Consider the following 24375-nt stretch of genomic DNA (forward strand, 5'->3'; position numbering starts at 1 on the left):
GGGGGGTTAAGTTTCTTGGTCAGAGGCTGCAGAGGTGATTTGGGCCTTATTATAATTGCTCCTCTGACCCATTTTACTGTAAAGAAGAAAATTGTATTTGTTCAACTGTTGGAGTCAGTCTTAGATGGTGGAGCTCTCTACAGGTTGGGCTGTTGGGGTAAAACAGAAGCTTCTTTGTCTGCCCCATTGGATCACCCCAATCTAGCTCTGTGTGACTGTCACTGTTCACACACACACAGTGCTACAAATTTTCTATATAAGGGCACAGTACAAGACTCTACAGTTTGACAGCATCTCATCTGATGTCTATTGTGATATCTATCTATCTATCTATCTATCTATCTATCTATCTATCTTCATATTCATCTTTATTTATTTTTCATTCATTTTTATTTTATATTATTTTATTTTATTTGAATTCAGCTTATTTTATTTTTGTTTATTTTGGTTGCTCCTTCCTCCAGGCTGTACTGTATAACATGCAAAGGCTTGGCTTGTTTGGCCATAAAATGTGCAGCACGTAGTGATCAGTCATCAGCTCTCATTTGGAGAAGCTCTTCACTTTGTGATGTGTCAACGTCACTGCAACTGAGACTGCATGTGTAATCAATGTGAGACAAACTATTGAGTGACTGTCTATGACAACGCAGATGTTTACTATCGATGTATGCATTTGCCATTGAATTTATCAGAGTACCTGTAAAAGGTCTAAATGTGTAGCATTGGAGTGAACTCATTCATAAGAAATAGCTATGAATTGAATAGCACTGAAACCTCAAATGCATGTCAGCTGTCACACTGACAAAAGGTGTATCGCCCTATTTGTTGTTCTTGCAGGCTCAATCTAAGATTTTTCTTCAACTTCCTTAGATTTATCTGCCCCTCTCATCTGGGCTCTTTTAGTCAAGAACAACAAGCAGCTACAGAGCAGAAACGCATGCATATGTATGCTCACATATATGCCTGGTGCTCACATCAATGAAGGCACACACATGCACACGCACACACACAGATGAACACAGACACACACCGACACACTTCCTTCTCTCGCTTGCAAGCACATACATTCACACATGCTTCCGTGTGTAATCAGCTGGTGCTATCAAAAATACCTTTGAAAGGCATATTACAGTGCCTTGTGCCTGACTTTGAGAATGAGGCGAGATAAAGCCTCTATTCTTACAAGGGCCTTGAGAAGAATGTCTGGATGCACAGCCGTGATGAAATCTTATCACGCGACACCTTGTTTGCAACTTGAGTAAAGACCTTTGGCGTATGAGTGGCACATGAATCAAGAGTTACAAATGTAACTGTGGTTCTATGAATTGAATAACCCTAACCCACCAGAGCAGACGCTTAACACTGGATATTATCCATCTCACAAATGTGTGTGGTCAAATGTTTTTACCAACAAGTCACGTGTGGCCTAGGATTACCTAAGGCAGCAACGCCCTCCCCGGTATTTAGATCCCATTATTCTGAAGTGGGTTTCTAAAGAATCTTTTCACCAAGATTCCGGGTGACAGAGAACTCATCCAGAATTCATAGAACCTTAGATACATCCGTACCACAGAAATAGAATGAAAAGAACATCCACTTTCTGATGGGTCAAGGTAATTTCTTTTGGTACACTTCAAGATGGCTGCCATCAAATTTAGATGTTGTAGTCATGGAAATGAGTGTTGGTATGACAGAATTATGCATGAGGCACAGGAAATTGGAATGTTCAGCGTGGCTTCCATCAGAATGTTGAGTGATGCTATGGCCATAGTACACATGATGTTCCTTGAGTCTCATGCACCAAACCAAGGGGTGGTACCAGTCAAATGACCATTCAAGAGTGCTGATTTGATTAGGTATGGCCATTCTATTCATTCCAGTTCTCTGTCAGTACCTCTCATTCTATTTCGTTCTTGTTGGCCGCCAGAGGCAGTGCCTAACACTGTATGACTATTACCAACGTGGTCAAGAGGAATCAAGCACCCATCTCATTGAGAACAGGCTGAAGGCGGTGGTTGAACAGCTGTTACCACAGCATGAGGAGTAGCAGCATTGACCCTGTAGAACTAGGCAAAGCTGCATGGTGACACCCAGGTAACAAATGATGCTTAGTGGCTCACTCCTCAATCCAGCACAGGATGTGGAGACACTCCTTGTGGAATGACTCTTCAGCAATCACCTCTACGATCTATTTGGAAAGCCTCTGTTTAGACAAGGTATGACCTTTTCTATGGCCCCTATAACAAACAAAAAGACCATCAGACTGGCAAAAGCCAAGCAGTTATGGTCTTTCATCCCCTCTCACCTTGCAGATATGCAGGGTCATACTCTGCCAATGCAATGATCTGACTGGCAAGGATAGTGGACAGCCTTTTGGGGAGGAATCAGAGGTTATGCCAAAGAGCCATTCCTGATCCATCAGAGTTCTAGTGCATGCACTCTTAGCTCATGGACAAGGAGTAGAGCTCAGCCATCCCCAAGGTGCTTTCCATAGTCTTTAGGAGCCTTGGGGTGTATGTGTGTTTGACTGTAGTGGATTTCGTCAGGTTGCTCAGAGGGCCATAGAGCAACTACTATAATTTTCTGGGGGAGCCCTCTGTCAAAGCAAAGAGGTATGCTCCCTTAACAGACTATAGCAAACTTCTGTCTAGTTTGATTTGCCTGCTATGCTCCAAGGCTTGCTGTGCTGCAAGGCCAAACATGTCACCTGGGACCACAGGGAGAGTGCGCAGGGCCCTCCTGTATGACTGAGCAGAGGAGTCCACACTTCAGGCCTGCAGACAGTTGGACAAGGCGATGGAGCTGCCGATGCAGCCCACGTGAGCAGCGATTCATAACTTCTTGTAAGCAGCAAACACTGAGGCATCAGACCTTTAGAGCTCATCTGGGGAGACGATTAGGGGCGCCATAGGTGGCTCCTCTGCAGGCATAAAGTTCAGCTTGTAGCTACTGGCATCCCGCATGGCAGCAAAGGGCCTGCTGTCATTGGCGTGGTGAAAGAAGGACTTGGGGCCTGGCCAGCAGTTTTGAAGCTCCTCAGTGCAAGGCTTTTAGGGCAGCACTTTGAAGAAGGAAGGTTGTGGGGCCTGCTTAAAGAAGGCATTTGTGATAGGCTGCTAATGGCAGTGCTGGCTGGGGTGCAATCGTTAGCCTAGGCACTAACAGAGTACCAGTGAAAACACTGCTCTGTCAGGAGAGGAAAGGGATAAGCAGCGGGAGCTTGCCAGTTGCAGCCTCTGGAGGACAAAAAGCATAGTTCTAACCAATGGCTACGAGGCTGCAAGTGACAAAACATCTGCTTCTCCAAAGCTATAGGGAGAACACTATCTTGACTCAAACTACTATTGTGAAATGCCTGTGAGATGATAGAAGGGACAGACCTCAGGATGACAGGGGCTTATCTATGAGGGGGGTCATTGCTGCCCTCCAACATCCTAGGTTACACATGATTTTGTTGGTATAAATACTCATCTTGCACATACACAAGATGGATAATGTAGATAGATAGTGTTAAGCACTGCATTTGGTAGTCAGAAAGAATGAAATAGAACTACCTGCCAACGGGATCACCTACTTACTCAAGTAGGTGAAATAAATGAGCACAGTCTGCATGTGATACTTCAGCTTTTTATGAAACGTCAGCATCAAAACATCTGAAAGATTTAAAAATTTTGACTTCTGACTCAATGTCAAGATGGGGCTCGGAGAACTTACAAAAGCCCTGCTATCTGAATCTGTAGACTGCGAAACCCCTGTTGTGACCAAATTTGAACTCAAAGTGGACGGGGCACTCTAGGGGGTTGCCAGGGGCCCAGATGTCCATTGCAGCATATTAACCACATACACATCTGTCTCACTGGAGAGAGGGGATGGAAGTGAGGGAGAGAGAGGGAAAAAGAAACTACCAAGGAGAGTGTATGTGTGCACATACAGTACAGTGTTTCAGACCTGCTTCAGAACAATCCTGATTGAGAGGTGAGCTTAAAAAAGTTTCGTCTCTTTCCTTTACTCCATTCTATGTATCTTCATAAAAGCATCCCAAAAAGGAAACTAAGGCACTTGCTCATTGCAAAGCCAATCTCTGTTTCTCTCTTCTTTCTCTCTCTTGTCTGTCTTTGCTCTCCTCTAGGATCAAGTCTCCTTCAGCTTGCCTTTTCCAGGGGCTAAACTAATTCTATTAAAGGGGGGATATTTGAGCACAGACCGGAGTCACACCAGCCTGTGCCAAGACTGTAGAACAGAACATAGCGTAAAACAGAGTTGTGTGTCAGGTCAAACATCCTGTGTTGATAATAAAAAAACCAACACACCTCTCTCGTCCCAGACACTAATTTTGCCCTGGGGAACTTCATTGTTGCCTGATTTTTAGGTGCATCAGTTTTTATATCTGGGACAGTGCTGCCAACTTGAACCTGGCGTACTTTCATTTGCAGGGAGTATGAATAGTGACCAAGCACTTAGAGAACAAAGGAGATGAAGGGAAAAAACAAAAGCCATGGTAAAAAAGGTCTTTCCTGTTGTAAATCTTTTGACATATTTCAAAGGCACTGCTGTAAGCTGTGCAGTCTTTTCTTTTTGTGTTTATGTTTGTGCACGAATCACAGGGGACAGTGCATGCACAGACACATGCACACACAAACACACACCTGCACACACACACACACACACGCACACACACACACACACACACACACACACACACGCACACACACACACACACACACACACACAGAATGTCTGCTTCTCTTATTAAAAGTGTATTTTTTAACATGAATTCAGGTATGCTCATTCACCTGTGTGCGTGCCTGGCCTGAAGCTAACACAGCTACAGTTGATTGATGTGTGGAAGGAATGCCCCAGCCATGGCCTGGTGCAATCACCTAAAAAGGTTCATTTGAATGGTTTGTCTTAGCATTCATTAAAGGTTATGGCTTCCCCTGCACATTTACGCAAAGACCCTCTCAGTTTGACTGCTCACTGGAGAGGAGAGGAGAGGAGAGGAGGAGAGACAGGGTTTTGGCCTTGGGTGAACCCCTTGTGGTAGCAATACAATGTCTGCTGCTATGCTAATACTGGGGATTATTTGGTAGTGGTGGCAATGGTGGTTTATGTGTGTGTGTTCACCTGTGTGCGTGCCTGACCTGAAGCTAACACAGCTACAGTTGATTGATGTGTGGAAGGAATACCCCAGCCATGGCCTGGTGCAATCACCTAAAAAGGTTCATTTGAATGGTTTGTCTTAGCATTCATTAAAGGTTATGGCTTCCCCTGCACATTTACGCAAAGACCCTCTCAGTTTGACTGCTCACTGGAGAGGAGAGGAGAGGAGAGGAGGAGAGACAGGGTTTTGGCCTTGGGTGAACCCTTTGTGGTAGCAATACAATGTCTGCTGCTACGCTAATACTGGGGATTATTTGGTAGTGGTGGCAATGGTGGTTTATGTGTGTGTGTGTGTGTGTCCCTTTATAAGGTTGAAGGCCATAGTCAGTCAGTATTGTAGTAGTAATAGTGTGTGTGTGTGTGTGTGTGTGTGTGTGTGTGTGTGTGTGTGTGTGTGTATTGCTTTGTGTAATAATCCACGTATGTCCTGGTACTCACGTGTACAGTACAGCATCCTTGCGTGCTTGTCACTGCATTTACAATATAGTTCAAGGCATTCCAAAATCAGTCTACTTGATGGTCCACATGATCTATGACTAACCTATTGGTCCTATTTACCCTAATTTACTAATATTGCTCCCCACTCGGGTACCCCACTTCTGCCATTCATTCAGCCACTACTAGCCATGATAATACAAAACAATTCAGCATTCCTATCCCCTTATGCATTGCATGACATGAGGCAGAAAGTATATTTGTTGTATTATGCTGAACCATACTTGGTTCAGGAGTCATTTGTCAAAGCGTAAAGTTGCTTGTTATAGCACCACAGAAACAATAGAGTTTCAGCCCTACAGGCTTGAACCCCTAATTAGTCCACTGACCTGGCCTGTGTGTCACTCTCTCTATAATAATTTATTCTCTTTCTACTTTCTTTATCTGTGACTGTGACATTTAACTTTGCTTCAATGTTTCATACTTCCCTGCAGGCACTTACTATGATATTACCTTCTCACACCTACATCACTCTCTTGTGTGTAGGGATGTGGTGCCCCATGCTGTATATACGTACCAGGTCCAGACCATCTCCAGTCGGAGTGAGAGTGAGCCCTCTCCACCTCTGGTGCACGAACTGGGGGCACCCTACTGTGGGGATGGACATATCCAGAGGTAAGGCGTACACACACACACACACACACACACACACACACACACAGACATACAGTACACGGGTGAACAAATACATGCACTCAAAAAGGATAATGAAACATTCTCTGAAGAATCTTCACTCCTAATATGTGTTATTTGATATTTATCAGTATGCTAGTGTGTGAATAGGTGTTTTCTAAGAACCACCTCTCTATTTTAGCTCCCAAGAAGAGGAATGTGATGATATGAACTCCATGAATGGGGATGGCTGCTCCAGCCAGTGCAAGAAAGAGCCCTTCTTCAACTGTGTTGGTAAGTCACATGGACAGAGAAATAGCCTTAAGGTTAAAGAGGAATTCTTGCAACCGAAGGGCTGTAATTTGAGCCTCTAGACTACTGTCTGGGAAATTTTTGGTGGGAGGAGATAATGAGTTCCAGTTTACCATCAATGACACTATGTGGAATGCATGTATCCAATATATCAATATAGCGGCTGATGAGCCTCTAAACATATTTTCCTGGTCAGCCTTTAGCCAGAAATGGCATTTGAAATGGCATGCACATGTTAAATGGCATCTTTGCCAAGTTTAGATCTGTTTTTTACATAACATTACAATTAAAAAATTCCTTTAGTCCTCTTGGTGGCATCAGTTTATTGGCTGTTTGCGTTTTGACTGACACAGCTCTTGGTATTATTCCATTAAAGACAGAGGCTGTAATGTCTTCTGATGAGCTGAGGCTAACTCTGTGAATGAAAAGAGCCAAGCTTTTATGATTTGACATCTGTGTGTGTCTTTTGTCCAAATGCTTAATGCCTTTCTCATAAGAGTCAAAATGTCATTGGATATCATAATCACTTTGACCTGCTGTAAAAAACTCTGGAAATCATTACGTTAAAAAAATGTGTGTGTCAACAAATTTTATATAGTTGAGTGGCTGGCATCCCCTATGTTGTTTGTTTTATGAATAGATGGATGGTTTCCTGTACAGTTCTCCTGCTGCCTGCCACTCATTTAGCCCCATGTATATTTTGTCACACACACACACACACACACGCACACACTCACTGTCCTGTTTTTGCGCACAATAACAAGTGATATTATGTCATAACTGATCTGTTTTCAACAAGAGTGTGTGTGTGTGTGTGTGTGTGTTTGTGTGTGTGTGTGTGTGCACGCACATGTACATGCATGCATGCACGCACGTGTGTGAGCCTGTGTGAAGTGGCCACTTAATCCCTGTCAGATTGCTGGATGACTGCATTGGCTGTGCTGTTTTTCCACCAACTGCAATGCTCAGAGATGTGTGTGTGTGTGTGTGTGTGTAAGTGTGTGTAAGTGTGTGCGTGTGTGTCTGACACTGCTTGACATAGTTGTAGTTTTTGCACAGAAATTGGACACTATAATGACGGGACCTTCTGTCCATCTGTCTGTATGTGTGAGTGAGTGCCTGCTTGTCAGTGAGTTGGATAGAGTGAGAGAGAGAGTTGGATGGAGAATTGACACCAAGTATATAACAGGGCCAGGGTGCTACAGTCTGGATGAGCTTTAATAGGCTATTCACACGATCGAGCCGAATTATATCTGGATTTGATGAAATGGACAAGTTCTTTTCACATGACCCCACCTGGCATTACAATCCCAGTGGCTATGTCTTGATAGGGCTCCAAGCCACAATAAACACAGGTGCAGATAAAGAAAAGAGGGATTGGAATCTGATTTTCTCAAGCCATATTCCCAAACTAGAGTGATAGCTTTGGGAAATCACATTTCACTCCTGGGTGCATTTACGCATGTGGTCGATTGTGGCTTGGGGTGCCGTCTTGATAAAAACAGGCATAGAGTTATAACGTTTTGTCCGCCTCTGTACCCACCGACTCTGTCTCTGTTCATCTCTGGGTTTATCGCTATCTTCACTCTCTTTCTCTTTCTCATACTCTCTTGGGCTCTCTAGTTTATCCTCTTTTCCCTCTTGCACTCAATCACCTTTCCAGTCACTCTCTCTCCCTCTATCCCTGCCTTTCTGATACAAAGTATTGCTCTTCCTCTTTCCCTCTTTCTGTCTTTTTCCACTTCTTTTCTCACCTATCACCTTTGCACCTCTCACAAGCTTCCTCCTGTCTCAGTTTCTCTCTTTCCCTTCTTCCTTCCCTCTGTTCCTGCTGGGTGAGTGGCGGGAGCGTATTCTGTATGCCCCCTCAGCAGCCCCTCGTTTCACCATTGCCAGAGCACAGAACTGACTTGAGTTTTGGGCCGTGCTGGGGAGCGCTGGAATTTCGAGGAGGAGGCCCCGGCCAACTTGGCACGAAGTGCCGCCTTTCCCCCTAACTGGAACCCCACCGGCTGACACTGCTATAGCTGAGAGCTGAGAGCAATGAGGCCCAGGCAGCCTCCTCCGCTCTCTTTTACTCTCCTCTCCTCCTCCAGACTCCTCCAGCCCAGATTCTAGCTGTTTTTGCTCCTATAGCTTCCAGTTCCAGACCTTAACGCCGGGTGGGATGTCTGGAAAAGCCATACTGCTGTATCCTCCTTTACTGCTTGACTTTTCTTTCTCTCTCTCCCTCCTTCCCTCCCTCCCTCCTTTCTTTCTTTCTTTCTTTCTTTCTTTCTTTCTTTCTTTCTTTCTCCCTCTCATGCATTCTCTCCATCTCATCTGACTCTTTGTATACTTCTACCCACTCAATGATTTATCCTCCTCTTTCCGTGCACCTCTTCTACCTTATCCTCCTCCCCCCTCCTCTATCTGCTCCTCTCCCTCTCCACCTTCCGGAGCAATATAGAAAAGGTTAGAAATGGCATCCCAAAGGAGGATGGAGCATAAATGTACTACAGGATAGGATGAGTGGAGGGGTGGAGAGAGAGGGAAAGACCGGAGTGTGGAGTGTGTATAGACTCACCTGTTAATATATATCTTTATGAAGCGCAGCCTGCAAAGCTAGTTCAGGCTGAAAACTTATGTCCTGCGTTACGTGATACACACACTACTCATCAAGCGCCCCCCTCTCAATAAGGCGGTCTATTTAAGCTACCTGCACCTGCTCACTATCTCTTGCATTGCCATGCTGCTGCTACGCTGCTCAGTTATTGCTGCTGCTCACCATACATATATCGTTTCATCATCCCCACCTCCACCCCAGCATCCACCTGTAGGCTCTTATTCTAGGTTTCCCCTGGGTGGGAAGTTCCCTATCGTCACTCCCTGCTCTCATTTGGCTAGGGCTCAGGTGTATGCTCGCAATAATCTGTTACCGTGAGTTAGCTGACTGAAATACATTAACAGGTGAGTTAATGTATAGCGCTTTATAGCTGTGAAAATGAAGGCAAGGTAGATGAAGAGTGGAGGAGATAGAGCAGGAAAGGGAAATGTGTGGAAACATTGATATATATTTTCTTAGAACTTCATAGGGAGCATATAGGTGTCTTAGGTTGGTGATTTTCGGCATGTTAACTTTTCTAGCTTTTGAACCAGACTTTACCTTTTCTCTATCACTCTTGCTGCTCTTCTATCTTCTATCCATTATACTTTTCCCTTCACTGTATTCTTGTGGCATTTTTAAAAAGGCACCTTTTTCAAATAATGGCAAATGCTTTGTGAGGTTACAACTTGTCTACTGTTTATCTGTCTTTTCACCTGCAGAGGAGCCAAGCATGTGTTACTACTATGACGGTGACGGGGTGTGTGAGGACTTTGAGCGAGAGACGGGAGTGAGGGACTGTGGCCTCTACACCCCCAGTGGCTTCCTGGACCAGTGGGCCTCCACTGTCGAGGTTTCCCATGAGGAGAAGCCCTACTGCTCTGGTGAGGTTGCCGCTGGATACCCTGCTGTTACTAAGGTAAGGCCATATGCAGCTTGTCCTATTTATTGGTAACATGTTAGTATGATCGCTGAATGTATCACATTCCAAATGAGGAGGCCGATGTCCACTGCCTCTGTCTTGTGTGTGCAGTCCGGCTCTGCGGCGAAGAAACAACAGCTAGACTTTAGTTTTCTTAAGTGTTTTTAGATATTAACTTCAGTTATGGGTGAGCCATGCATCAACCGGAATATATCTTTATTTTAAATATCTTAATTGGTCTCCCTCCTCATTTTTTTTCCGTTTCTGTCAGTGGCTTCAATCAGGAAACTGAACTCCTGGCACAATAAAAATATTACTTTCATTTATAAGCTCAGAGCTGACAAGACAGATAACACGCTAGGCTACAGAAAAAAGGCTGAGGAAAAAAGGCTGTCATCATTCATTCATTGGTTTCAATCGGGAAACAGACATTTTGGCACCATAAATAAGAGATCATATAATATATTGATTTTCTAGGTCTTTATTGTGTATACATACACCCACAAGTCAAAATAGTGTATTTCAAGATGTCACAGACACAAGATGGGCTGGCAAAAATAGACCAGAAGCATAAAAAAATGGACTGCGCCCGTCCGGCTCCGACACAACCACGTCTACATACTGAATCAAAAAGTGTCTGGTGTACACTGGCCCTAAGAATGCTTTTTACCCTCACTGTAGTCTCATCAATCAATACTTCAGAAAGGATTTCATAGATTTTTCAGTGAATCTGACCTGAAAAGTTGTCGCAAATTCATGCTAAGCCACTGAAGCTGCTGTTTGTAATGGTGGTAGTTGATAGATTTTTTTTTTTTAGTTAAACCATTATTGTACAGATGGTTATACAGTAATATATGGCGGTACAGGTTCTGCTCTCTAGGCTGGTCCCCGTATGAATCCAGGCAGCATGCTAAAGATTCAGCGGGGAGTGCAATCAACCCCCCTCTGGGGTATACAGCACAGAACCCAGCAGACACATATCATGAGATACGGAATACATCATTTCAAGAGACAGGCCTACAGAACAGAACATAAAATCGCGAGTATATTGATTAATAGGGAACCAGACAGGAGGAGGCTGGGGAGGAGGAGGGAGAAAGCAGCACAGCCAGTCAACAGCAGTGTGTGGCAGGTAGGAACCGCAGGGATGAATGAGTGCGGAGCTGACAGCCTCAATGGACCGCTTTGTTTGAAGTGACGAATGTGACTGGTGTTTGTTGAGATCAGTTGACGATCAACTGATGCGGTGCGCATGACTTGCGTTTCCTGCCTGAATTAACGTCAGCTTAAGTAATGGGAAAGTGTTATGTGTATTAAGTATGTTTATTATGTATGTTTTCCAGCCAATATGTGCTTATTAGACGATAGGTTGCTACCAGCTAAAAGAGCATCAATTTGGTGTAAATGGTCAACTCAGAGGTCAACGAGCCCGAAAACCCTCTACCACTACAAACAAAATTTAATAGCCTGTCCCACAAACACTTTAAGGAATATGAAGTAAATGAATATACAGTGTTGATATGTAATAGGTTATAAGGTATGCCTGTATGAAACATGAAATATGAGTATGGAATCAAATTAAATTGTAACTAGTATTTACAAACAGGCATTCTGTTTGATTCTTTCAGATATATTCTTTAATTCTTTGGTAGCTTTGGCCTAGTATTTTTTCATCTTGCAATGATGATAAATGAGTCCCAATTTTGCAAGACACAGAAACTTCTATTGGTTTGCCAGTTAAGTAATTTTGGAGATTGGGGCATTTAATTAGATGTCTCCCTGGGTGGATGCAGAAGTTTGCAGCTCTCATTAAAGTAATGCTTACTGAAGACGGGAGAAGAAGTCATTGATTCCACCAAAGCCCTGTGGAAGCATTGATCTGTTGCTGTCGCAAGTCAGAGAAGGGCTGATTGCCCAAAACATTAGGGCATACATTCATGTACACACACACACACACACACACACACACACACACACACACACACACACACATTGAAGTGCATTAGGCTCAATCCTATTTAATTACGTCTCCCCAATGTGGACAGTTGAAGCTAAGGCATGTTGCAGTTGAAATACTCACTATCTCTCTTTCAATGTATATGCATATTTATCACTTCTAATCATTATCAACAAGACTCTATAGGCTATCTCATTCCCCATTAATTTCAGGGCAATTGAGGCTCAATCCAGATCTAAAAACAATGTTGCTTTGATGTGACGAATGACATGAATATGCTTCAGAACTCTCTAAGTCTGACATAAGCTTTGCACCATCAAACTGATATCATTTTCCGTGTGTGAAACTGGAAACAGAGCCGGTTCCCACTGCTGATGTTGCATTTACAGAACGTTCACATTCTACAAGGCCAATGAACTAGTTGTTCTTAAACAGTTGTGGTCAGGTAACTTACTTAAGGACATGTTGGCAAGGATTTCCCATTCAGAGGTGGGGAATTAACTGGCAGCCTTTGATATGTTTGATATACAGATGGCACCACTTCTGTGTGTGCTAACAGTGTGTGTTCCCACCAACAGCACTGCAGAGGGTTGATGCCAGCGGAACATGGCCGTACAGCCATAAAGAAAGGATTTCCACTGTGAAGGACACACCGTTACAAAACATACATAAAAAAAACATTTCTGCTGTGATGAACACACTGTTCTCAGAGGGTCATGTGTGATGACATCACCTCATCACAAGGCCATGGACTGTACACTCTATGTGGATGCACAAACACACATATATACGCACACACTTACAAGTGTGCATGTGTACATTTGTTTGAAAAATATGCAAACACACAAAACAAATACAGGCAGTCTTGTCTCTCTTTCTGTCTGTCTCTCTCTCTCTCTCTCTCTCTCTCTCTCTCTCTCTCTCTCCCCCTCTCTCTCATGTTCTCACACCCTCTGTCATATATGCTCTGAAACATGGTTTGGAAAGCATGTATGTACATTGATATATCAACAACTGTGTCCTCAAAGCCCATCCTCTCCCATAACATCAGTACACATATAAGTACACATAATGATGATTCAATCGCTGACATTTATTCTTCCTCTCCAGTCACATGAAGCCCAAAGGCATCCAATGTGATCTTTGGAACTACACTGTCCTTTTCAAGTGGTAGACCGCTACCAGCATGAGTTTGTCATGGGTTAAAGATCCTGTCCTTGCAGTTTCAAGCATATGCACACATGCACACACATACGCAACCCTGCAACACACTCATACACACACACACAATTATTTGCTAATGGCCGTTCATTGAAAAACAAAGACAACACTGCTTCAATTAATTAAGTGAGTTGAGATTTTGGCTCAGGCTATGTTTTTTGAAAACTGTGCAACTGCATGTGGCTATGGAGACAATCCTGGAGCCGCACGCCACAGATGGAGCATGTGAGGATTGGCTCTGGAGATGCAGAAGAGGCAACAGGCTCGGATCTCCATTGCCTCATTGTGGTCTTTGTTCATGGATCCATTGGGTTTTAAATGTGGCTACTCCAGAACAACATATTTAACACCACTGTGGCCGGTCAAAGTCATTGGGGATGTTACATTTTTTTCTGTATTTTTCATTGTTCCCTAGTTATCTGGTCGTTTAAATGGTGCTTTTGCCTACAAGGGCTTCTGCTGGCAACCAGCAGCATCTGGACCACATTCCCTTGTACTTCTCATAGTGTACTTAGCCTCCATTCTAATTGTCTCAGTTTGTTGTGGATTGTTGACATGAGGGATGTGATTTTCCCAGGTGACCTTAAAGATTTGTTGGGGGAAAAGGATGTGAAAGGCCTACAGGGACCTGGTGTGGTAATGGTGTATGGTCCAAGCCTCAGAGCCATAGTAAGGTTAGACTTAGGATGGTATGATGATTGGTAGACTATGATCTTTGCTGAGGTTTTGATTTTTCTCAAAGACTGGGTAATACAGTCTGCCAAAAACATTGTGGCTTTGCTAATACAGGCCAGGCCAGGATATTGTCCTTGACAAGGCAAGATGGAGTTAGAAAGCTGTTGAGGTATAAAATTGCTTGGTAACTTTGAGATGAGTGCCATCAACATTGAACTGGCGGGGGTTGGGAGATGGGGATTGCCGCAGGGTAACAAATTGTTTTGTGTGTGTTCACTAGGAGGCCATATAGAAGACACAATTTCGAGTGTGCTTTGTATTGCAGTTGGAGAATCAGCATGGAGACCGCAGTCATCCACTTATTGCAGTGTGTATATATGTGCAGATCTCAGCTTTGGTGAGAGCTTGCAGCTGTCTGAGGTTGAGTAGACTTCCATCAAGGTGGAACATTAGTTGGATGCCACTGTCAGCATTGGAGGATTTGTGAAAGAGAAGTGTGACTGCTGCCAGAAATAGATCAATGATTACTGAGGCTGGTAGTACTGAGGCTAGTCTGCATGAACACCATGGAGCTGTTTAAGAATGTTGACAAATTTGTGAGAGAAACCAAATTTGTTGAGGATTGTCAAGAGGATCGATTGGTCCACAGTGTCGAAGACCTATGTGAGCTCAATAAAGATAGTGTTACTGTATTGTTTCGTTCCCTACCCTTCTCCTGGATCATGTCAGATCAGCTCCCGTCTTTTCTGAAATCACACTCTGTTTCTGGATGGGTGGTCTCAGTGATGCTGTTTGTGATGTGGAACAGCATGACACGTGCTAGCACTTTCTCAGCAATACAAGGCAGAGAGATGTCACAGCTGTTTACACATGCCATTTTTTCATACTTATTTTTATAGATGGTGACAGTGCTACTGTCCCTCCAATCTTCAATTTTTACATTTTGCCAGATCTTCAGAATTAAGTTGTGAAGACTTCTTGTGAAAAGATAATTGCCACTCTTGAGAATTTTAGCAGGAATACCATCAGGCGTACAGTCTTGTTTTTCTTTAGGTGCCATGACAATCTCTGAGAAGTCATGGTTCATCTAATGAGTGAGGTGTTGGCAGGTTTGGGAGTCAGTCCAGGACTGAGAGGTCGGAGGGGTTGTTTTGATTGAGGAGTATGTTGAGGTGCTTAGCCTAACGCTGAACAGTTTGCTGTATACAGAGACACTATCTGATCTGATAGGATGTTGCGTTTTCTTGGGGAATAGAGAGCTTGGGTGTTATCTGAGGTGGCGTAGCTCTAGATTTCAAGATCCTTTCTGAGCCACTAATCATTTTCCACTAGCCTTAATTGTTTGTGTCACAGCAAAGATGGCCAACGCTGATGGCATCTTTGACTGAAGCTAGTGGCCTCAGAGGATCTTGGTGTATGGTTTAAATCAGTTTAATCCACTCACTTTGCAGGTTGCAGGTGCAGTTAATGGTAACATTACAATGGCTATGCCATCTACATGTACAAGTAGGTTTCATAATAAAGGCTCCCAGTAACAGCCATGACCTACCTTCATTACTTTGTCCCAGTGCTAGAGGACCTTGCAGGGTTGGGAGCAATAGTCTGCACAATGGCCTTAGTATAAATGAAGGGATGCACAATTCCCTCCCCTTGGTCTTGTCTCCTGGGTTCTGATGGCTGCACATGAATTCAAGACAAGACTCTGCCTCAAGTGGCTTCCATATCTCAGTTTATTGAGTTTGCTTCATTGTGTATCCATAATGCAGGTTTAGATTGATACGATACGTATTGTCACATTTTTGTAGTGCAATATATAGAATTTTGATATATCGTCTCATCCATAACAGCCAGGTTCTTCTGCTCCACCTGATCTATAATGGAGATAGCGGGGGAGATCCCTCATTCCTTCTTGGGGACTTGGCACATAGAGCAGCCCTTTGATCCCAGCCAGCCACACTCCCCAGACAGTATCTCTCTCCACGGCAAAAGCCCAAAATGACAATAAAGTTCTCTGCTGGAGTTGCAGTGCCTGGTTAACCACTTTGTTTCCAGCATCCATCCCTCAATATGTATTATCACCGTCTCTCTGGTGTTGATGTGTGTGTGTATGTGTGTGTGAATAAGAGAGAGAGAGAGAGAGAGAGAGAGAGAGAAAGAGAGAGACCAAGGCAAAAAAAAAGAGGTTATGAGTGCAAAGATAATGTATGTCTGAGGATTTGTGGCATACCTGGGCTTGCATTCATGTGTGTGAAGGAGATGACACGTTTTGATGTCTTATGGTAACTAGAGTACCGAGGGTTCATGCGTACCAGAGGCTACTGGGAATGTAAGACTCTTTTGGGCTCGTTAAAGACTAGGCTCTGTTGTGCAGTGAGTCTTGAACCTGTTTAAAGCTATTGAATCATAGCTGTCTCTTAAGTATGCAGTTACATACAAATTTATTTGTCCATCTATGCAGAAAAACTTTGTGCACAGACTGTCCACTGCTTTTGAATGATTGTTACTTGCCTTAGCTAAGTGGATTTTTCTTGATGTTGTTTCAGACAAGTTCAAATGAAAACTTTTTCTGGACAGATGTATTCATCCCTAGGTTACTTTTGGGAAAAAATGGCGGTGAACACCAAGACCTTGGAGGAGGCTATAATGAAAGGATTACATGCAAAAAAAATAACACACAATTTAAGTAATACTGTATAATTTTTAACAGATTAGCTAACCAGTGATCTGACAAATGTTACAGCAGCTACACTGCAAACATGATTTATACTCACAGCTGCTGTTTGATGTAGTCTCATCAATCCAACAGACAGAAATCTAGCCATCAAAAATTGTGTGGGGTTTGTGCGTGTGTGTCTACATCATATCCTTCAGATCTAGTAAACAAGTCCCGCATTGGCTTAGTGTATCAGTCCTGTTTGATGTCCGTAGACAGTGGTGAGTGTGTGTGTGTGTGGTAGTGGGGTTACTAGAGGCAGTGATAGGGATCTGTCCGGATGCATGAAAGCAACAACAGCACAGCCAAGGAAGAAGGCACTTGAGGAGAGAGAGGGATCTAGTATCTGCACGGAATCTCAAGTGCTGTGAGTGTGTGTGTGTGCTTGTGTGTGTGTGTGTATGTGTGTGTAGGGGGATCCACAGAGATATAAATCTACTGTAAAACATACACACAGACAGAGATACTGATACGCATCCATTTATCCATTCTTCTTTTTTCGTTTCAGCTTGATAAATGCCATGCTGAATGATTGTGCTCACTCAACACAATTTATAGTAATCTCAATCTGCGACATGCGTGCATGAGATGGGTGAATGGGTGAATACTCTTACATTCAAACAAGTGCTGAGCATTCACAGACCACATGGAGGGCTTAGCAACATAAGGATAAAAGGTGCACAGAGCCTTGTACTTAGAAACAAAAATATATACAGCGCTGTCAAAAGTGACACATCCGTTTTTGGGCTATAGAGTGTGAATCCCGGCACTCACTTGTTGACTTTTGTAGGCTAGGGCGGTAGGAAGCTATTACAATAGGGAGTTGAGGTAATTAGGGGAGTAGGGTGGTCTGCTCTTTTTGGTTTTCATTAGACAGTATTTTTTTTCTTTGGCCAGTTCAAGGGTTGTTTTATCGCATGGTTAAGATACACAGTGCTGCAATTGTTGCCAGACGGGATCTTACTCAATCCAGAATGAATGTTGGATTGAAGAGGCGCTCTAATGATATTGTCTTGTGCTTGGATAATATGAAAAGGGCATATGGTGGGATGCCGGGGAGTAGGAACAGAGAAGAGGGAGAGAAAGAGAGAATAATAAGCAGATTGAGAGAATGGAGGAGAGGTTGAGATTTGTAAACGGTAAAAGGATGCGAAAGAGGGAAGGGTTAGATGCGGAACAGTCATGTAAAAGCAAAAGTGAGAGAAAAAAGGAAAATGAGACAGAAGGGGAAAGACACTGTATAGGAAGGATGAAATGAAATGACACAGACTGACAGATGGGCAGAAGAAGGTAGACAAAAGAAACATTTAAGATGCAACCAATGTCATTTTTTGCATCCCTCCTCCTTCCTCCCTTCTCTCTCTCAGCTTTGTGAAGGCTTAAAACCGGAAAGACAGCTAGTTAATGGCTTATGCCTGCTGTCAGTGAGATTCTAACATATGATACTAGAACTTTGTCAGACTAGAAAATGGAATAGCTGAGATGTGCACAATACATAGTATATGGTGGCAAGTGCTTCACAACATGGACACTAATTCAAAAAGTGGCTCAACCCACAGGGTAGCTTTTGTTTAGAATTGCGTTCACATTTTAGGCATTTAGCTGACATGCTTTTCCAGAGAAACTCACAATGATTAGAACAGTAGAAGAAGTGGGTGAGCCTTAGATCTTGAGTTATTTGAATAATTTAATTCCACATGTAAGGAAATTCTAAAAGTCTTAATGTGAAAATCACTTAAAAAGGTGTAAAAAATACAAAACACTAAACATTGGCAAAACAAATAACAACTGTCAAGGTGTGGAAACTGACTAAGAGATGAACATTGATTGAATTTAAAGAGTCAGGGTTTAAAAAGTTAGAATAACTTTGGCTGCTATAACTAATTCAGAATTCTGCAACCATCTTACGTACAACTTCTATAAATTTGCCGTTCCTCCTGTCAGCATCATGCTGCTCTCCCACCACTGGCAACCTGTGGCTGCTTGTATCGAACTGAAAGTCCTGGTGGTGATGTACAAGGCCACTAAGAGAGCTGCACACCCGTACCTCCAGGCCGTGGTTCAGCCCCTCACTCCAGTCCATCTCCTGCACTCTGCTACTGCTTTCCCTGGGTCAACCTGGCTCCTGCTCCACCTGGCCCCAACTCTTCTATGCTTCTCAATGTTTGAATGACCTTCAGACCACAGACGGGACTACAGAAAATCACCTTATCTTCCATTGTGTCCTGAAAAACCATCTCTTCAAAGAACATTTCAAGTCCCCTTCTTCTCGACTCTCTATTTGCATCTGATTGCGTAACTAAAAGAAACAAACAAATTGCATAAATGTGTAATTAAGTAAGTATGTAAGTAAATAAATAAATGGAATCTGCTTGGCTACCCAATCTACCTAGCACATACCATATCTATTATCATCTATTATTATTTATGATAGTGAAGTATTATGCAATTTCAATCAGGAAGACTACCTAAATCATTTATTCATTCATGCTTTCTCTTTACCCAATCAGAGTTGGCGAGCACTTTCCCTCTTTTTCCAGAGAACCAATCAGAGTTAGCCGTCACTTCTCTTTCTTTCTAATTATGTGTGTAATTATTTTAGTGCCACCAGATAATTTTTATTCCCACTGTCTCTATGTTGTTTTTTTAACCCTTACTGTCCTTAGTACTGGCTGCTTGTACCATTGGCAATACAATAATTTAATCTTAATCTACTGATACACTTATTATGATTCACACTGGATAAACAATAGGATGTCCAAAATGTACGAGTGGAATGAATGAGAATGTTTGATCTCAGTGTACCTTAACACAGGTTAGTGGTTGTAACTGGACGTATAGAACTAACAAGAAATATGTTTGACAGACAACCTTACTGCATTCAAAAGGAAAGCATGAGAATAGAGAATTTTTTGAAAGTGGAAAATTGCCCTAAAACACCCTCGTAGCCATTCCCATATTAAATCCCCAAATGAGCAGTTTGATCAAATCAAAATACCATATGGACAATGTACTTGGCATAATAAAGGCAATTTTGGAGTTCTTCATAAGTGTTAATGATCATAAAAAATTGCCAATGTATCATTCTAGCCAGGTTTAGCGGTTGTCTGTTTTCATTTTTGGTACTTTTCTATTCCCTCTTTAAATGTCGGTCATATATCAAAAAGCCGCCCATGACAAAATACTGTGGAAGACTTCTGTTTCGGGGTTACCTTTGAATACAGTAAGGTGGCTTAAACTTATTTAAAAGATTTCCCCTTCTTCTCTTCTGACCAAGCTGACACACAGGCACACACAGTTATACACAGTTACACATAGACACACATACACACACAGAGCCGACTCCATGCAGGATTATAGGGCAGGTCCATAGGGGATTGAAATGTACTACTGCTGTCTTTGTGGAGCAGAACATAATGTTCCCCCACTAACACACCATGGAATATGGTGAGCCAGCTCAACCTGCTCTGGGGGGATTGGATTGGAGAACTGGCCCTAGCAACTAACCTGTGTGTGTGTGTCTATGTGTGTGTATCCATGTGTTTGTGCAGACTCATGACTGCTTGCCTTCACTTACATGTGTGTAGATGAGTTTGTGGTAGCTGGGAGTGTGCGTGTGCATTCAAACTTTAACATCAAACAGCAAGCCAGGTGATTTCTCTGGGGAGGGCCGCTGCCCAGGCAATCTCTGACGCAACCCCTGGGCACCCCTGGAGAACTCTCCCCTTAATTATACATAAGCAACAGAAGGGATAACATTTTAGTCCTCTCACGCTGCAAGAAATTGCCCACATATGAAGTCCACCCACCTCACTCCATAGCCTTGGCTGTAAGACAAATACACAGGCATGGGGCCTGCATAGAAAAAGCCCTAGCACACTTGCCTTCAGGTAAGAAATGATTAAGAGGAGAAGGATAAAGATAAGAGAGGTACTGAAAAAGAGAGAGAGAAATGACTCCGGCTAGTAAAAACAAGGAAACAATCATTGGCCCAGTTTTGTCCCAGCTCCCAAAAAAAGCAGAGTGTGTTTGTGTACACTTAAATGGTGGATACACACATGCACACACTGCACAACGCATGCACACATTCGCACGCATGTGCATGTACATATGCATGCACAAAAAACACACGCACACATACCGACACACGCGCAGGCACGCACGCACACACACGCACGCAAACACAAAAGCCCATACAGTAGCAGAGCTGTTGCTCTCGGCAGGCAAAGGAAGGGCACGTTTCCCTGGCACTCTCTCTCACAAACATTCCCCAAACCACACGGCCCTCATCAGGCGCGGTGCCAGTGACATAAGCGTGTGGTAACATTAAAAAGAAACCTCTGAGATGGCGTTCCTTTTTCCCTTTTACTTCTCCCATTTCAATTATTATTATGGTGCTGCCATGTGGAAACCTCATTGGGGCTGGTGTATTTTTTCGTGGCACTGATGACCCCCAGTGACATTTTGTTAGTGAGTTGTGAGTTTTGGCCCTGTTTTTTTTGAGTGACTGAGGGACATTTATGTTCTCCGCAGACCCATCTGTGTTCAACCCACCGATCCCTATACATTAGCTTGCGGTCTGTGTTCTCTACTCATGTCTGTGCTGATGAGCTCAGGATAGGTAAACTGCATGATCGCTTTGCCTGCATTCGCTCACTCACTAACTTTTACAGCCCTATTCTCAGTAGGCCATGGAAGTCACCCATCAGTAGCCCTGGACCAATGAGACAGTGAGCTTCAGTGGGCATGGGTGGGGCTGGGTGACAGGACATTACCTCACGCACCAGGCGCTCACCAGCATTCCGGTAAACCATGGGATGGTGCTTGGAACCTCATACTAGACTCTCTCTTTTGCTCTTTCTCTTTCTCTCTCTCTCTCTCTCTCTCTCTCTCCACAAATGCCTCACAGATGCTCACTCTCGCTGCCCATGCTCAGGCCTCAAATTCTTATATATGCTTTTGACAAAGAAGAAGGCGGAAAGGAAAAGAAGAAGAAAAAGAAAAAGAAAAAAGAAGGCCCAGCAGTTGTTTACTGAAACTCTTTCGATGGAAATAAACACATTTTAGGAGGTGCTGTGACATGAGAAATATTCACTTAGAAAATTGTTTTCGGTGTGTGTACATGTCTGTGTCCAAAAGTTCCACAAATCCGGAAAGACTAAACTGGGTCACTGCCTGACCTCACACAGTCATACAAAAGTCTCATAAACAAACAATAAAGCCTGTAATACTCAGCAGGTATCCTGGACTCCTGGTGAAGCAGTAGTCCTACTGAGTGGAATAAAGTGACTGAATGGGTGGATCACACAAAATGAATGAGTGATTCAGTAGTTGTACTGAATTAATTAAAGTAATAGACTGATTGATTGATTGATTGATTGAATGAATGAATGAATGAATGAATGAATGAATGAAATACAGCTGCAAGCGGCCAACGCTATGGGCCAAATGATTATATATACTTGATTCATCATTATGGAAAAGTTCTACATCTACTTTCGGTGACAGTCTTGCAACTGCAGGTGAAATGTTGCCTGACATATTGCCATTTGAAAAATCTCCAATTTGTCCTGATAGTGATGCTATTCAGCATGACCAAATGTGGTCTGACGCACTTTGGAGCCCCTTGCAAACAGGTATGTGAAGTTTGGATGGTCTAGCATTAAGCACTGAGGAAATATGGCTCCATTCCTGTTTGTGCATCTTCGCCGCCGACTTGTGCTTCATTGGCAAACGGTCACAAGTATCAAAATTATGTGATACAAAGATGATGCAGGCAGTTCAAATATGCTGTGTGTAAAATTTGGTGGCGATAAAGGCAACTTCGACAACTTAATAGTTGCTGTTGCAAGGTTGGCCTGGAGGTGGCGCTATGAAGCAACCGAATGTGGTCTGTCACACTTTGGGATACATCCCAAATATGTATCTGAAGTTTGGCTGCTCTAGCTTCAAGTGTTAAGGAATTATGCCTCACTTTGTTTGGATTTTCAAAAGTCTGGATAATAGCCGTAATCTAGGAAGTACATACAGTATATGCTATGTGCAAAATTCTGTTTAGATTGGATCAACTTTGCGTGAGAAATAGTGAAAAGTAGGTTTTGCATAAAATTCAAAAGGCGGAAAAGCTATCATGGTGGAAATGACAACCTGTATGTGCAATGGATTTGTCTTGAGCCAAGGAATATGAGGGGGGAAAAACATTGATTCTAGACTGATTCAGGAGTAAATTTGCTTGTTATAGCGCCACCATCTGGCTGATTGGTGTAATTTTTGTTGCCTGAGCAGTGGGAGAGATTTGAAACCCATCCACTCAATTTGACTTGACATCAGGACGAGGCATTTCCAGCGCAGCTACAATGGAGTTTGACAGCAGAAATTTGTTTGAGCTATCTAATATATAAATGATAAGTATCAGGTTTTGGTGTCAGCTCCTCAGAATCAAAGAGTAAGTAACATCTTTCTAGACTCACCATTTCACACTGATGTTCAACAATCATACAGGGAGAAATCCATAGTAGAAGAGACACCGTCCACTGACAGTAGCCTCAATAGACCATAATGCAATGCAACTATAAGCTGTAATATGCATGCTGTGTTTTAGTAAGGGTTGTGGCCACAAACATAGAAACACCCCAATGTTCATAAACTAGTTGAGTGAAAGCGAGAAGTTCATGCCCCTTCTCTGGTGGTTGTCAAAAATCATTCTGGGAAACATAGGAAACTAACTGAAATGGAAGCAGACGAGGCAGATTGAGGGACAGTGGGTTCACCAAGAAAGTAAATTACAACACTTCGTCACAAAATAACTCCTTGATTGCACCGGACATCACAAATTGATGCTATCTAACTAGACTGTCTGAAGATGGATTTTTTATGTTTATGTTGCAGATTTTTGAGCACCTTGCTGCATAAATCTGCATTAATGAAAAACTGATTTTCTTCAAATTCATCTAATAACTCAACTTATAACTCTTTAATGCTTTAAGGCACAGAGTTCATATTAATACAGCCCATGTGTTACGTGAAATCAAGTGTGTTGACATAGAAATGTTTTTGCTAATTAATGCATGAATTAGCTTAATTTATATTTATTATATTATAATTAATTATATATATATATTTATAAACCTCATTAGTATAACTGGTTGTGTTTAATATATCATGCAGATTATGGTGGGACAATTGGCAGCTCAAGTGCCTCTTGTCCTTTAACCAGCATTCAACATCCAGAATACAAAATCAATGTATTTAGCTGAGTCACAGCCACTGACATAACATATTTACAAATATCAAGTTGCTTTGAGCCTGTATAGCCTGAGGTGGTGCTTTTTTGCATTGTGCTCTGTGCAGTGGAAAGTAAAGAAGGCTGAGAAAAGCATGCAGAGCGTCAGAGAAGTCCATAATGGAGCTGAGATCTCCCCCAGTCCTCTAGGGTTGGCTGCTTTTGGTGCTAAAGGGAGGAACTTTGTGGGGCCTCCTAAGTGTCTGTGGGCCCCAACAGTCTCGCAACACCGTCTGCGCTGTGTGTGTGTGTCTGTGTCTGTGTGTGTGTGCATATGTGTGTCTGTGTGGTTTGCTGGTTTGAGTTACAGATAGGACATTTTGAAATTTTGGAGGCAGTGACATCAGTATCCCAGCCAAGGTGGGTGTACCGTATGTGGGTGTGTGTGTGTGTGTGTGTGTGTCTGCCGTTGTGTGTTTGTGTGTCTGTATGTGTGTGTAGG

At 42.9% G+C, this 24375-nt stretch overlaps 1 protein-coding gene across 1 annotated transcript in view; it reads left to right on the top strand.

Annotated features, from left to right (window-relative positions):
- The window catches only part of pappaa (pregnancy-associated plasma protein A, pappalysin 1a), a 94097-nt gene that overhangs the window by 30817 nt on the left and 38905 nt on the right, over nucleotides 1-24375 (top strand). The window contains exons 8-10 of the mRNA XM_071912651.2: nucleotides 6142-6270; nucleotides 6470-6561; nucleotides 9886-10082. Of these exons, the coding sequence (XP_071768752.1) occupies nucleotides 6142-6270; nucleotides 6470-6561; nucleotides 9886-10082 (418 nt within the window). The remainder of the gene's footprint in view (nucleotides 1-6141; nucleotides 6271-6469; nucleotides 6562-9885; nucleotides 10083-24375) is intronic.

Source organism: Centroberyx gerrardi, chromosome 2 (assembly GCF_048128805.1).
Source record: "Centroberyx gerrardi isolate f3 chromosome 2, fCenGer3.hap1.cur.20231027, whole genome shotgun sequence".
NCBI lineage: Eukaryota > Metazoa > Chordata > Actinopteri > Beryciformes > Berycidae > Centroberyx > Centroberyx gerrardi.